At 36.4% G+C, this 16958-nt stretch overlaps 1 protein-coding gene across 1 annotated transcript in view; it reads right to left on the bottom strand.

The window, feature by feature from the left end:
* Positions 1-236: 236 nt before the first annotated feature.
* LOC140750996 (uncharacterized) overlaps positions 237-16958 on the bottom strand; it is a 342338-nt gene continuing 325616 nt past the window's right edge. The window contains exons 9-10 of the mRNA XM_073084780.1: positions 2841-2907; positions 237-764 (exon numbers count right to left, since the gene is read on the bottom strand). Of these exons, the coding sequence (XP_072940881.1) occupies positions 749-764; positions 2841-2907 (83 nt within the window). The 3' untranslated portion in view covers positions 237-748. The remainder of the gene's footprint in view (positions 765-2840; positions 2908-16958) is intronic.

Below are 16958 nucleotides of genomic sequence, written 5' to 3'. Positions count from 1 at the left end.
CACGAAAAGGAAATAGTGACCGAATTTTTAATATTCAATTTTATTACCTGTATTTTATACGATGTTACAAAAATAATGAAAAATATTTGATAACAATTTTAAACCAACAGCTGCCTGTATACTGATAAAAATAAAAATAAATGCAGTATGAACTTTAAAAAAAACAAGATCATGAAATTACAAGTAGATAGTTTGTTTTCTAAAACCTCTTAGGTTGATGTATACATTACGTAGCAATATTAGTTTGGTGTTGAAATAAAAAAAAAATGACACAGACTCCATGTAAAATGAACATTTATAGTTGAAGTTTTTAAATTGAGAGCCCATCTAATGCAACGTTTAGATAGTCGCCGAGCAGAGACGAATAGACGTGAGTACTGTTTTTTCGGTCGATTGTTCACGAGTATCTAAGCGTTGCATATCATATGTATACTTAATCTATAGTATTAAGTATGTAAATACTCGCGAATTATCTGCCGAGTAACTCGGCGTACAATGACGAGTATGTAAACGCCACGTTCATAATTGATTGCGGCTGAAAAATCAACTCGCCGCGGAGAACGGGTTAGACTCATAGCGAGTGTCGAATACACACGAGTACGTGTTCACATATTTATCACGATTATTCGTCTGTACTCGTTGAGTGTCACGTTGCATAAGACATTTAAGATTACGTCTACATTACACTGCTATTATTTAGCGTTTAAAATCTTATTTACAGTGGGGTCAGCTTCGCCTGGAGCGGTCATCATCGCAGGATATCTCTGAAAGAAAAAGATAAAGATTGTCCTTTAGATAACGGGCAGTTTTCAAAAGATTGTGTCAGATAGCGCTTTTTGACAGATTAAAAAGCGCACAGTGAAATATTTTAATGGTTTTCAGTTGTCATTTTTATAACGGAGTTTTTATGTTCGTTAATAAAATGTTTTAGTTTTATTTTTTAACAATATCTATTTTTAAAATACCTGTAATAAATATCATTTGTTTTAAATTTAATTTTAGTTAAACAATTTATAAAATTGACTAAGATTTTACTTGATTTAATTGAGATAAGAATGGTTCTATTATTAACGGTGTTGAGTTATCAAATAAGTCAAAATCTATTATTTACTTCCCTAGGCTTAAAAACGAAATCTTCTACATCATTGTGAAGGTCATCGTACTGTTATCGTATATCTGATAATAAATTACTAAACTATTACATTTTTAATACAAAAAGTGACAATCTTTAATGTAACATAATATAGTCTGCGCCAAATTGCTAGTCCGCTCTGAAGTTGTTGCGAGCAGGTTTAGACATACAATTTGCTATGGCGACGCGATTTATTATATACAGAGCGGATTAGCATTATTATCCTGACTATAATAGTGCTAAACTTCCCTGTATATTTAGAACAGTGAAAAACCAATTTTAATTCCTCTATTAATATTTAATCTATCTGCTGTGTTATCGACCAACGATTCAATTTTAAAAAAATGGTGCCTACAATAAATTGTAACTGTGCAATTTGTTTATTAATTTGTCTACTTGCAATTATTGTACTATGTTGCAATTTTCCTAAATAAAGTATTTTCTTTCTTTCTTTCAAATTTAGATCTTTGGTAGGCAAATATTGTATAGTTTGATTATTAATAACTGTCATTAATAATATTAAGCAAATACGTAATTAAATTTTCACAATATCAAACGTATATAATCATCATCAACCCATTACTGTGCCACTGCTGTACACGGGTCTCCTCTCAGAATGAGAAGGATTTGGACTAAGGAAAATGGATTATAACGTACATAAAGATACCAATTATTTCAAAGTTAAATACTAAAATCCACCGCATATCAATACTGAAGGTAATTTTACAATCAAAGTCGTTAAAATAACAAACTAAGGAGATAAGTAATTTGAAGTCAAATTGATGGCTCTTCGATAGCACAAAAGTAAAATTAATCTTTATTGATGAACTTTAAGAGCCTTTTCGTGTTGTTTGAAGGTAAGATAATTTAATGGTAAGTGAGTAAAAGAACTTTAGTATTTATTCAGGAGGGTATCTACTCCTTTAAGGCATTATGGATATTAAGAGCTATGTTGTTGAAGTTAAACGAAGTATAGAAAATGAGAATTGAGTCTATTTCATGGTTGAAGACAAAGATAAAGGCTCCTGTCTATCATTAAGTGAGAAATGTATAGGTTTGACTGACATTTTTACAACGGCATATGGAGGTTTGCCGTAATCAGAAGTAAACGAATGGACTTTACTTATTTAAGGTGCAGTGTATGTCACAAAATAGTCTATTGATAAGACCGATAGTTTTTGGTCTGTTGCTTTATTCTTAACTTGCTTCTCGTTATTAAGGAATAGTATGTCGATTTTGAAAAATGATCACACGAAAACCAACATAACTATGTAACTTTACTAGTGAAGAACACCTTAAGACTGTTACTGCCGTAACTGATACAATAATAGATACAAGTATAGTATCGGTACTGGTGCTATTGATATTATCGGCTATACTATTAATAGTATGAATATTTCAAGGAAACGTCCTAACTATTATTATAAATGGGAATGTAAGTTTGTTTGTATGCTTGTTTCATTTTCACGGCTTAACTACACAATCAATTGTACACACGTTGTCAAGGGTTTAGAAAAGGACATAGTGTACCTTATATCCCGAAAGGGTAATACATTTTATAAAGTAGCAGACACGATGGCGAATACTCACTTTTAAAAGAGCTTGTAAACTAACGGTAAATGTAATTAATAAAACTAACAAAGGCGGTATAACACTATCATAAGGCATCGCTGCGGTAGACAGAGTAGATTATAAACCGTTCATTTACCTTAATATTTCACAGATGGCGACTGTAGAGCACAGGAGGACGAGCAGTATAGACGCCGCAGTAGGACCTGGGAACAAAGAACAATTTACTTGCTTGAATTGCTAAGTTTGATTGGTAAAGTCATACAAAGTTTTTGATGAATAACATAGTAATGGGTTTGATTTCAATGAGATTCTAACAAAAGTAGACAAGACATTGGTAAGAGAAGAGATGAATTTTTTTACATTTTTGTTTTTGCAGTTCTTATTGAAAATTGAGCAATTTAATTTTTATCTATGTACGAGAATTTGGTGAGGGTACGTAGATGTATTTCTTTCTATAGCATGCCCTGCAGCCTAAAACACTGCACTGATTTTAACATATAAGTTATAATCCGGTATAAATATATCCGCCGGATATTTTCAACAGCGGGTTTTTATTTAGGTTATATTTTTTAATTTTTTTTTCGTACGCATGCAGAATTAAATTTGTAAATGATAAGGGGACGCGAAAGTCATACCCAAGTCACATACAGAATTCCGGGTTTGATCCCCAGGCACAGTAAATGATGAATTTAGAACACTCTTTTGAGTTCGGATGTATTTTCACTCTCCTTTACGTGTTCCACCCACGACACTAATTATCTCAAACGCACGTACAACTCGTGTAGAAAGCGTCATTTTTCATCCTTAACCTTTTACTAGAATATCTTGAAGACCTGAGGTATCGCATGTAAAAGTTAGCCAAGTACGAGTCGAACTTGCACATGGAGGCTTCCGTACCACCAATTATTCATTATTTTTTATTTTGTGGTATTTAATTTATTCTTTCTTAATATGTATGTCGTACGAAATATACACCATGTCGACAAAAATGTAGCAAGTAAAGTTATCGGATATTGGAAGTTCTGTATACTACCGATATGTAATGTATTAGGTATACTTTACATTGTCCCTGTAGTACCGGGACCAGAATAGGGCTACGGTATCCCCTGCCTGTCGTAAGAGGCGACTAAAAGGGGCTTTCGGGGTTGCGGGCGGCAAGAGTGGGAGCTCAAACCGTCCAGCAAGCGACCCCGGGAAGGACAGCGGTTTGTGTGGTCGCATATCGCTGTAATCACCAGGGGATGTGAGAGGAGCGTAAATTGCTCCCCCCGGGGCAGAGCCCGATAGAAGGGCATCGCGTTAGGAGGACTCCGGTTGTGTTCCGTTGGAGATCCCGGAGTTCTCCACCAAACGCTGAGGGGGGGGGGGGTTTAGTGCGGTAAAAATCCCACATAACCCGGCGTCACTCCCATGGCGTCGGGTACTTTTTTAAGGTTTCCCCCTCGTCAACAAAAAAAAGGTATACTTTACATATCGGTAGTATACAGTTATACATTACATATCGGTGTGCGCTGTCAACTTATTAAATGATGTGAACACAGATGGCGTTAGTGGTAACGCCTGGGAGTTGATTTCTTGTATTTGGACCCCCTTTTATATTCAAGTATTTTTTTATTTTTAGTATTTGCTGTTATATCGGCTAACGTCATATACAATGCAAAAATGTCAAATGTCTGTATATTACCGTTTAAAAGATAGAGCCCTGTGACAGACGGACAGACAGCGGAGTCTTAGTATAGGGTTCCGTTTTTACCCTTTGCGGTACGAAACCCTAAAAACGTTGAGCATATGCGATAAATAAAAGACTGACATGTCGTTAAAATCTTTCAGCGTTGCGTAAACAAAATATTCATTCCGAATCGTTAAGTCTGCCGTAAATCTAAAGACTACGTTCATAGGTGTTCGAGGCGCCTTCCTTTGTGCTCTTTGAGACAACATTTTGCACGTTGGTGAGGTTTAAGTGTAAAGATAGTATTTCCTTAGTAAGGTTTTGCAATGCATCCACGATCCATCTATGAAGTATTTTGAAGGTCCTCTGTGGTTCGAGTGGAGAGGCACCACCGTAATCGGGTTAATATAAAAACTGTATTTTGTTTTTAAGGGTGCGGTAATGGGGACCTACTTATCCGGGAAATTCCAACTTGAAGGTGGTAGAACCCTTTGTGGTTCGATTCCGGTGGCACCCACACCTATTTCTGCCTAATAAGAGCAGTGTTAAGCGCTGCTGGGTTCCGTTTTGAAGGGTGTGGTAAGGGAGGCATACTTTTCCGACGCGTTCCAGCTTGGTCCTCAGGGTTAGCGGCGAATCTGTGGCCGACCTCAGGTGGAATATGTAATCCTATCTGGGGCTGATTACAGAAGTCCATGGGCGGCAGTAGTCACTTTCCATCAGGTGGAGTGCATGCTCGTTTGCTATTTCAATGTTATAAAAAATGTATTCTCTTAAAGTATTATGTTAATATAATGCCCGTCCGTAACGTCCGTGCAAACCGAACCGTGGAGGACCGCCACGGGTCCAGTTGGTGTGGATGGAACTTCATCCTTCGGCGAGTGGTCCGATGAAGGAATGGTGACGTAGGCACCAGTTCAAATAGTTCCTCGGAACACTCACCATTGTAAAGCCGGTAGAACGTGCAGAACCTATGATTATATTAAACAGAAAATAAAAAAGTCTTAGTGCTTATTTCAGATATAAGATCTATTAAGTCACAACTTTCCTAAGCCTAAGCCTAAGCACATTAAATAGTGTGTAAGCATGAAATCACAATTTGCGATCGCTCTATTACTTGAGTGTTTGTTTTAGTATTATTTGCTAACAATGTAGCTCTTATCTTGTTGCTACAACTTAACTACTGTTTGCCGACTTATAGAAGTCATGCTAAGAAATTATTTTAAATTGTCACTGCTGTTATGAGGCAGAAATAGGTGTGGCGGTGGTGCCGCCGGAGTCGAACCACAAAGGGTTCTACCACATTCAAACATGGTGGTTTAAAACATCCGATAAGTGTTGCCCACTAATCTGTAACGTTAATTAATTAGCTACGAAGTAATTTAGTTGACTATGCTTCAGATCTTTCCCAACTGTCAAGAAAGTCCACCGGGAGAGGTAACATCCAAAACCGGCGATGCATTGGCGACTCCTCTAATATTGCAAATGTCCATAGGAGACGGTGACTGCTTTCCATCAGGCCTGCCTCATCGTTTAGGCATAAATATATAAAAAAACTGTCACGTTCTATATGTGTTGTAAGGCTGCGATACTAATATAAGTCATTTCAACTTAGTCCATCAAATTTCCCAGTGAACGCCAAAGAAAATCAATATAATAAGTGGTCTGCGGAGAATATCTGATACGTTTTCCTCGAGTGAGTCAATAAATTGGGTATTTTCTATAAATATTCAGCAATATGTTGATATTTTCAATAATACCGACACAAGGGTATATTAATACAAAACTAACATGTTCGCCAGATGTCGGCCGATCCTTATTTAATAAACCTGACCAAATGAACAATAGATTGGGGTAAAAAGATATTGGTTCTTGTTTGTATTATTAGAGACCTTTGTCAGTTGGTCGAATGGATTAAATAAATAAAGATTGTGTTATTATCGTAATTATGAGCGAATGTAATGAAAGTTTGCAGATTATTCTTAGTTCGACGGCGGTGTTTCTGTACATTAGTGGTATTGACCGCTGTTGTGTTCTAGTTTACAGGGTGTGGTAATGCGAATACATGTACTGTGTTCCAAGTTTGTTCTCATAGGCTGGTGTAGTGTTCCCGACTCAACGTCGGGATAGTGGTATCACTTAAACCCCATTTGACTCGCTGCCCCAACCAACCACCAACTAACAACCAACCAACCAACACGCCCGTCCTCACCGACGGTCTAGCATGACTGCCCCCACACAGTCCGCTCTCATTCCGTGTCGTATGCGCTCGAGACAAACTACCGACAAGGTGATACACTACAGCTGGGTTTAAGAAATGCACTTGTGCGTACTCAGGTCAGACTGTATTCCTATTTGGAGTTGATTGAATACTATGAAGATTATGAATGCTTTTACCCACAAACCACCAAATTCATTAGTATTTATTTGAATCTTATACATAATACCATTTAACGCTCACAGCTCACATAAGGATTCCCTGTGGCTGAGATACAGTTGGCCATTGACGAAACACAAATACCCAGACCCAGAACATAAATATATGTTCATAATTGAGACATCTATTTGACCGGGAATCGAACCCGGAACCAACTTCGTGTTAAATTATGGTGACTGCTCCTGTTATCAAATTATTGGAGTTTGAAACGATAACTTTTAAATGGACCATATTCAAGTAAAATCATCATAATAGTTGACTGGTGTTCAGTAAAACCATAAATGTACTATAAAAATAGTCGCTTAGCTATAAGCACTTGTATCATAAGATTGATCTATTTCTATCCAACAAAAATATTACCCGAGCATTGTCTAACACGAAACAAATCTTGAAAACGTCTTATCTCCTTACTTCACGTTCGGTCCTTTGACAAGAAAATAACTTTCCGTGGGCTCCTTCAACAAATACAGAATGTTGTTTTATGATAAAAGCAAATATAAGAAAGGAATACGCAATAAATACTGTTTTATCTCCATCTTATCCGTTAAACAAGCAGGCTGTATAAACAGCCGCGGTTGCGTCGGTTACACCGCGGGACGGACTCAAGTATACTCGTACTCGGTTTGTGTACACTGTTTTCTCGTGGAGTTTGTTTTGTTGAAATGTTAAAGCGAAATATGTTACTTTTTGTATGTGGATAAATGCAGTCTTGCAGTATATTGAAGCTGTATTTCGAGGGGATTAATTTAAGCATCTAATCCTAATGGTACGGTGTGAATGCCGGATCTTCGAAGTTTTGGAGTTGAGTACGTATTTTCGTTAAATTTGATAAAGGTAACTTAACAAATGGGAGAAAATATGCTTAAAATTATCAATGTTTTCAAAGTTTACATTATTTATCTTTTTAACCGCCGTGTAGCATAAGCATTAAACCAGAAGTCACAAGTGCTTGTCTTAAATTTAAATGTATCTGATTCCACGAGGTTTGCTTTTGTTTTATTTTGTGGAAAAGTCACCAAAAAATGTAAACCAACCCAACCAAACTAAAAAAGTATACCAAAAATGGAATAATGCGAAACGATACATACAATATTGTGATTTTTTTGGAATTGTTTCAGTTTCTACACGTAAATAAATTAACACGCGTATATTTTTTATTTATACAAGTACCCTTTTATTTATTTTCTTAATTTATACACTAAAAACGTATAATTTCTTACGTACTTACAAATGAATGTTATTTTTATTAATACAGTCAATCGTTTTTTATTTCGGCCGCAAGCATAAGATGACTTGGCCGTTACTGAGATGCATGATTATGTAGCCGATTGTACATAAGAATTGAAACGCCTTGCAGGGGAATATAAAAGAGGTAAACAATATTATCATATGTTGGAGGTATTATTCCGAGGTTGTTTATGTAATAGGTCGATAAATGGACTAGTAGCTATATAGAAGATAATAAAAATATTTGTTTGTAGCTTCAGATTAAAAGCTTTTTTTTATAATATAGGAGTAGCAGACGAGCATGCAGTCCACCTGATGGTAAGTGGCTACTGCCGCACATGGATATGGATATCTCAACCCCAGATAGGATAAGATATTCCTACCTAAGATCAGTCACAGATCCACAACCGCCGGAGTCGAACCACGAAGGGTTCTACCACTTTCGAATATAATCACGTAACCCTATTATAAATTAAAAATCTCTAAAATTAGCCCCAAAGTTTAAGTTATTCAAATACAAGCGCAGTTTGGACTATTACGAGGATATTTCGCTAAATTAGAAAATACGTATTAATATTTACTAAAATGCCATTTAAGTAACATGAACAGCATCCTTATAAACTCAATCTCCCAACTCCCCCCGAAATCGGCGTACAATGACCCAAGCAATTGTCACCTTACAACAGCACACATAAATAATACAACGCAATAACACCACCGTCAGCTAACTGTGGCGTGCCACTGTTATTACTTCCTCATCCCACCCCCACATCCCCCACTCCCCCAAAACACCTCCTTATCCTCCCAAACTCTATCCCCATCCTACCTAATGCGACATTCTTACGTGACAACGATTTATCCAGCGTGTATTGTCCCCCTAATTTATGACCGGGCTTAAAACCACGGCCGAATTATTTTATCATGTGTGTGTTTTTTTATTACTGATGTAGTACATGAGCATGCAGTCCAGACGGTAAGTGGTCACTGCCGTACATGCACATCTGGAACTAATTCTATAAGGAGTTGGGGTTCTATATTATGAAGGCTAGAATACATGCTAAGATAGTCGCCTTATAGGTAACTCAGTCGGCATCCACATGTTTCCACCGAAACGCAAGAACGGGTTCACGCTAGAAATAATTCCACCACCGAAACCGAAAAGCAACAAACTTTTCATGTTAAATAAGTGTGGCATCTACCGCGTCCAACCATATTCGTGAGAGTTTTTTAATACTTTAGTAGTAGTGGCACTTCATTAGTTTTTTTTTATGATACTGAAGTATTATAAAAAACGAGCATACAGTACACCTGATGGTAAGAAGTCATTGCCGTACCTGTGCTTAACTCTATACAGAACAGGATTTCTTCTTAAAACCGTTAACATGATGTATTTTCACTCCTTAAGACTAAGATTGGCACTTTATGAATACAGCCGGAACCCACATTCTTCCATCAAAACGCAAGAACGCCTAAAAATAGGTATCTTCCTGATCGAACCATATTCATTCTATCATCTATGAAACAACATTCTAACACGAGACAAATAACCAGTGTTTACAGTCCCCCAAATTTATGACCGGGCTTTAACCGGCCGAATTATTTTCTCGTGCTCAAACAAAAAAACAATAATAATAATGTCCAGGGACAGACCAATGCAAATAGGCCCGGGATGTTAGCTCTGGTTCCCCGGACGCGGTTTCCAATGTTTTGAGATAATTCTTGCGAGTGGATTTGTTTTAGTATGCAAATATTTGAGGAAATAACATTTGTTTTGTAACACCGTAGGTGGTTGGTACGTCCTGTTTTTATGGAAATGGGGAAATACGACCGCGATGGAAAGGGGACACTGGGCACACAAGTACATTCAGTATTAAGTACTTTTATTTTTAAGTACTTTCGTTTTTACTTTTCGATTATGTTATTACTCATGAATGTAACTGCCTATATAAAATCTTCTAAGCCTATAGTGGCGCTACCATCTGATTACCTTGTAATAATGCTGTTAGGCTGCTGATTTGAGGTTTGAAGAAGGTTTTGAAGAAGAAGAAGACACGAACATGCTTTGTGCCAACTTGATTTACAATTTCACTTGATTTTATTGACAATATGTATGTTAATTAAAATGTATACATTTTTAATATTTTTGAAAAATATTTTTTTTCTAATGGCAATGACCCAACTATGGTTAGGTCCGTGCCGGACACACTAGTCGTATTTAAGATCATGTCAATAGTGACCAATTAACATCAAGTAGGTTGCAGACTCTTTGCTATTTCCATTAAACACTAGTAATTATTATCAAAAATAAAAATCTAGAAATAATGTAACTGAAACGGACTGACGTCGCTTATATCATTTCCACCGTATGCCGTATAAGGACACCCCATATGTTAAACTCTGTCATTACTTTTCCGATGTAGGGTTTTTTTTTATAATATAGGAGTAGTAGACGAGCTTGCGGTCCTGATGGTAAGTGGCTACTGCCGCCCATGGACATCTATAATAAACCCCAGATAGGATTAGATATTCCTACTTGAGGCCGGCCACTGATGCGTCGCTACCCCTGAGGACTAAGCTGGAACGCCTCGGAAATGTACGTCTCCCTTACCACACACCCTTCAAAAGGGAACACAGCAACGCTTAACACTGCTGTTATTAGGCAGAAATAGGTGTGGCGGTGGTGCCGCCGGAGTCAAACCACAAAGGGTTCTACCACCTTCAAAATTCCAATGAATTCCAAAGAATGAGACACAGATACATACAAGGACTCAAAGAACATTACCCTCCACGGTTGTCTAAAAACGTACATCCTTAATCCTATATATAGATACACCTAAAACGTACACCTATATAGATACACCTAAAACGTGACACAACTTTTACAAACACGAGTTTCAAACTCACCGAAACTCACTGAAACTCGCCGAAACTCACCTAAAAGTTCATCACTCCGCGTTTTGAGCTAAAACCTAGGTCAAACTCATTTATCCCGAGCCGTATAATATACAAGTTCTCAAGTTTGGCCCAATCTAAACTAACTTAGCCGAATCTAAACTTACTCGACACGAATGTGGTAACATACCTAAAATTAGTCACCATATCGACTCGAGAATAATTTAGTTCTGAACAGACTAAAGTGGGTTCATTTAACCGCGATTAGAATAACCCCTTGTTATTAGTTCCGCTTGAGTATTTTTGATACAATCTTCGTATGAAATCAATTTGTAATATTGCTGTTGATTATGTAATGTCTGCGTTTAAATTCAGGATATATTATACTAGCTGACCCGGCAAATTTTGTACCGCCTCAAAATCTATTTATCAAATAATTTCATATAAAATATAGCCTATGTTACTCGTGGATAATGTAGCTTTCGAATGGTGAAAGAATTTTTAAAATCGGTCCAGTAGTTTTTGAGCCTATTCATTAAAACCAAACAAACAAAGTTTTCCTCTTTATGATATTAGTATAGAAGTATAGATTAAATTTAATATTATTAATGAGCCACATTAATATAAAATGAAATCTTAATCAAATCACGTTTCGCTCAGCTGTTTATGGGTATTTATCAACAGCTGGGAAAAGCCTGAATTGTAGGTACTTCTCCACTGTTCTCAATTTCGTGTTGGTGAAGAGGATACAAGTTAGCTACCAATGAAGAGGATACAAGTAAGGCTTCCGTCATGATTTTAATATCCGATACTATTAACACCGGGACCAATAACTTAACATGTATTCTGAAGCATGGAGGCCCCTTGAAATTAGCTACCAGTGGTCACCTATCCAACTCACAAGCCGATGTAGCTTAACTTTGTACATCGGTTAAGACTTATTAAAACCGTGAGCTAGACAATTATACATTAATACGAGTAAATGTATATAGATAGATATTCTTTCATGAACCTACACAACATCAACAAACTATAATACATAATAAACAACGATATAAATCCAAAATCCAAATAATAAACAGAAAGCAATTACATAAAATAGATTTGCGATTAAAATAACCCAGTAGATTACATTAATTCGACTCAAAGCTATTTTTGTTGTGCGAACTACACAACTAATGCGGGGAGCCCGTCAGCCATCTTGATTTATGTACGGGATCGCGTTTAAATCCTTGTAACGCCTACTTAATGGCAGCAGTTAACAAGAATTAAGATTGTCAAACATATGTTCCGGAAATATCGCGTGCGAACCGTTTGAATTGTGCGAAATTGTTACTTACTTAATGTAGCTCTAAAATACGCTGTTTTCAATAAAGCTGTCCTCTTGTAGCTTCTGAAGGGATGAATAAAAACAATTCTTAATGCCAATCTATTGTATATTATGTAAGAGATAAGGAACTCCTGTGAATAATTTAATTTTAAAGAAAAAATGGAATTGTTATTATGATGTACAAATCAAAGAACTGAACTTTTTATGTAAATGCGAAAGGTAGTATTTTTTGAGCATATTCTCAACATATGGGTACATGTCTCGCTTGTTGTCATGCCCCACGATCCAAGTAACTTGACGGATTTCAAAATATGAGGTGTACCTATTTGGATTTGTCTAAGCAACAAGAGCTTTGGGAGTGTCATAGACTACATTTCCTTCCTTCTCAATTATTTACCTTCAAGCAGTGGAATGTTTGTATCAGTAGGTAATCACTAGTAATTCTCTTACGCATTATCAAACGATTTTGAGAATTTTGCCTTCTAAGCCCCTAAGGCTAGATGCGACGGTTAAATTCGTCGTAACGGTTAATAAACACAAACTATGCACTATTGTACGATACGCTATGCACTCATAGATTAGTAAAGATACTTCGCCGCCTAGAAATTGAATGAAGCCACAAACGGCTTATTTTAGTAAGTTCTTTTTTTGAATTCTTGACAAATAAAAACATTTTTAGAGAAAATTTACGAATAAATAACTAATACTGCGTAATTTACGTAATAAATAAATAATTATTTCAAATATTTTAGGGACATTTTAGCACGGAGACGTGGCAAAACTTTTTTACGCAACTATTTCAATTCTCAAAATTGGGTACATTTTCTTCTTAGGAGTGAGTAATCTTTACTAATCTATGTATGCACTATTATAAAACTATCATAAAAATTAATCATCGAATTCTAAACCGTCACACCAAAACTCGCGTAACGTCAAAAACTTGATTAATGCGCGAGATCGGGCTCAAATCTTCCTAATTCCGACGTGGCAACGCAGTTAACGCGAATTAAGATTCCCAAACACGTGTACTATGCGAATTAAGCTTTGTTTAACGATACGGTGCGAGTGGGCTCCGTGGATTCGTTCGTAATAAACGCGAAGTGTTTATTTTAATTGCTGAAACTTAACGCTATTTTATGCTATTCGTTGAAATTACCACGTTTCTCACGCTATTCACGGGGATTTATAGAAATGAAAGAGGAACTGAATGAATATATTAAAAAATGAATGATTCTATGATGTTTATTTTTGTATCGCTGGTAGTCGTTTTACTTTTAATGATTAAAATATTTATTTCTTATGTTATTGTATAACCTCATTACAAACTAATGTACTGGAGATTTATAAAATATTTAATTTGAATAAAGATATATTAGTCCACAGTTATAACCGTACAAAGCATTTGGGTCTGTTTTCGCCGTTAGTCCGTTAGAAAATAAATGGAATTTTAATATACTCACGATAATAAGTTTGTAACAAAAACACTATTTTTAAACATATTAAACATATTTCAGTCAAACCAAAAAGAACAATATTATAATGCGTGCATACACTTGGTTATATTATAATGTTTCGCTTAAGTTCTAAAATTCAACTAAGCCTCTAGCACTGCTTGGAAATTTTCAAGTAGTCCGACGAAATTAAGTTTGCGAACACGTTACCTAATACGAGTTGAACGACGGTTAATCTCTGTTTTACGGGATGGTGGCAATTGCTTTCGGGTCTAATATCTGTGTAATATGCAAGTGTTTATTATCATTAAAGGTGAGCGTAATCTTAATTATAATTAGGTAACTACGTAAGGGATTAGGTGTTTGTTGGCTGATAGTTTTATTATTCGAAACCTTTACATTTCGATAGGGTATCGATGTCGTTTTTATTCGCTGCTGTTTTCCGATATAACGATGCGATTAGCGGAATAGGGTACAATGTTTTGAATTCGTTTTCAGAAGTTTTTAGTTTCTGTGACAAATATTAAATACCGAGGCAAAACCCGTTTTCAAACACCTGCAGAGTTAACTAAAGCAGTTATAGTCTGAATAGCGGTGGGATATATCATGCAAAGTATGCTTGGAGTTGGCAATTTGTGTTGAGAAAATAATTGTCAAATTGTTTCCTATGCGAGATAAGATGAACTGTATTTAATAAAGAATACCGAAGTTATGAGGGAGGAAAGATAAGTTGAGAGGCTTAGGTGTACTATACTGACTGCGTGAGTTCGGCTGGAATTTGATTGAAGCACGACTGTGCTGTGAAGATATTATAAGTATTACTGAAAAGACTTTTCTTTACTTCCCTAACAAAGAAATACATTTTCGAAAAAAAAGCTACCCTTCATATCCCGAACAAAAACATAAGAATTTTCAAACGCAATACATTTTAACTTTAACTTGATAAAACTGTCCATAATCCCCGTTTATTTTTACAACCTCATAACCTATCTAAGATCGGGCGAGATGAAAGGTCCTGCTTTCAAACAGCCCTAATCATAATTCACTACTTCGTTGAGTTTAAATTGAATTAAGACATGGCGATAAAAGTGTAATTACCATAAAAATCGGGTTTAGTCATTGCGGAGAAGAAAATAAGTTGATGGGAGGGTAGGGGCGGAGCTTAGCGTAATTATCTCGGGTCCGGACTTTATCCAGGATTATAATTATGTTTAAGGCCGACAAGAGGTATAACTGCGTCGTTCGAGTGCGTCCCTACCCTAATTTTGTAAAATGTTCACAACATTAAATCATTAGACATCGCAATAAAATATTTTTTTATTTATTTAAACATTTCTGTAAAAATATGAAATTAAATAATATTTGCCTTTGCCTGACCGGGGATTGAACGTGGTCATACTTTGCTTGAAACACTTATTCACTGATCACAACGATATGTCGGCTGTCGATTAAGGTTCTGTTTATACTTACAGACATTGGATGTGTCAGACACGGGCCGAGGCAGACAAAATCATATTTTCCTATACAATATTTTAACAGACAATGCTATGTTACGGTAGATATAAACACGCCAATACACATTTTATAGAAGAACGAGCTTTTGCCCGCGGCTTCGCTCGCGTTACAAAGTAATATTTTCATCCCCTATTTTATCCCCTTGGGGGTAGAATGGATCAAAATCCTTTCTTAGCGGATGCCTACGTCATAACATCTACCTGCATGCCAAATTTCAGCCCGATCCGTCCAGTGGTTTGGGCTGTGCGTTGATAGATCACTGTGTCAGTCAGTTACCTTTGAGTTATATATATAGAAAAAAGAATACTTCTTGCATGTCACGGCACGTGCCTGCAACGCTCTACGTCTGTAAATGTAAATTGATCTTAAATGGGCATGGGCATTTGTTATAAATGGATTATTACATATGCATACAATTTGAAGGTGTTAGAACCATTTGTGTTTCGACTCTGGGGGCACCACCGCTACAGTTATTTCTACCTTATAACAGCAGTGTTAAGCGTTGCTGTGTTCTGGCTTGAAGAGTGTGGTATGGGAGACATACTTTTCCGAGGCGTTCCAGCTTAAACCTCACGGGTAGCAGCGCATCTGTGGTCGAGCTCAGTTGGGAATATCTAATCCTACCTGGGGTTGATTACAGATGTTAATGGGCGGCAGTATCCACTTATCATCAAGTGCATTGCATGCTCGTCTGCTACTCACAAAATATGTTTAAGAAAATATGCGTTCCAACTTAGTCGTAGTATTTAAGAATAACATCATAAAAGTTTCTTATAATCAAAAATAATAGAAAATAGGGAAAATTCGTAAGCAGTTTAGGAGAAACGATTTACATAGCAAAGTCAGAACGAGAAAGTGATTTTCACTACAATCCGAGACCGTACGACCCGACTACTGGATTTATTACTTTTATTGTGCTAAGCTATTTCTATACAACTAACAAAAGAGAAATCTGGAGGCACGGCAGTGCCTCCGCCAAGTCGAGCCAATGTATTTTTAAACGCTCCATTTGTTTTTATATTTGTAAGTTGGAATGTGGAAGTACCTATTTTTTATAAGACTGAAGTAGCATACAACTGTGCAGTCCACCTGATGGTAAGAAGCTACCGCCGGCATCTGTAATCCAGATAAGACGCACAATACATTTATGGTCCACCTTAGTTAGGAATCTAAACTCATGCTCGAGGTTGGCTATACAGGCATTGCCCTCAAGACTATGTTTAACCACCTCATATGTATCCATTATAAGTGATCTGAGTATATTATATCCCATACCTTTGAAAGCGGATTACAATAGCGCTTAACTGCTGCTGTTTATTAAACAGAAAAGCTATAGCGGTAGTGCCTCCAGAGTCGATTCATAAAAGAGTTGTAGTCAGCCGTAGCCACTTACAATCTATCAATATGAGTTTTTACGTTTTTACAAAAATGTCGATTTTTGTATTTGTTTGCGTATTTCCCATACATTTCCAACCAGTTCTGTACTGTTTGACTGGAAATGTATGGGATATACGTAAACAAATACAAAAACACATTTTTTTTGTAAAAACGTAAAAGCTCATACTAAGGGGTTGTACATCATGGGGTATTGATATTTCTACATTATCTTATATATAAAATTCTCGTGTCACAATGTTAGTTACCGTACTCCTCCGAAACGGTTTCACCGATTTTCACCAAATTTTATATGCATATTCAGCAGGTCTGAGAATTGGATACTATCAATTTTTCAT

Source organism: Epargyreus clarus, unplaced genomic scaffold, assembly GCF_041222505.1.
Source record: "Epargyreus clarus isolate Ecla_fem2 unplaced genomic scaffold, WU_Ecla_fem_2.2 ptg000021l, whole genome shotgun sequence".
Lineage (NCBI taxonomy): Eukaryota > Metazoa > Arthropoda > Insecta > Lepidoptera > Hesperiidae > Epargyreus > Epargyreus clarus.
This window is presented reverse-complemented; position numbering and strand designations above follow the sequence as displayed.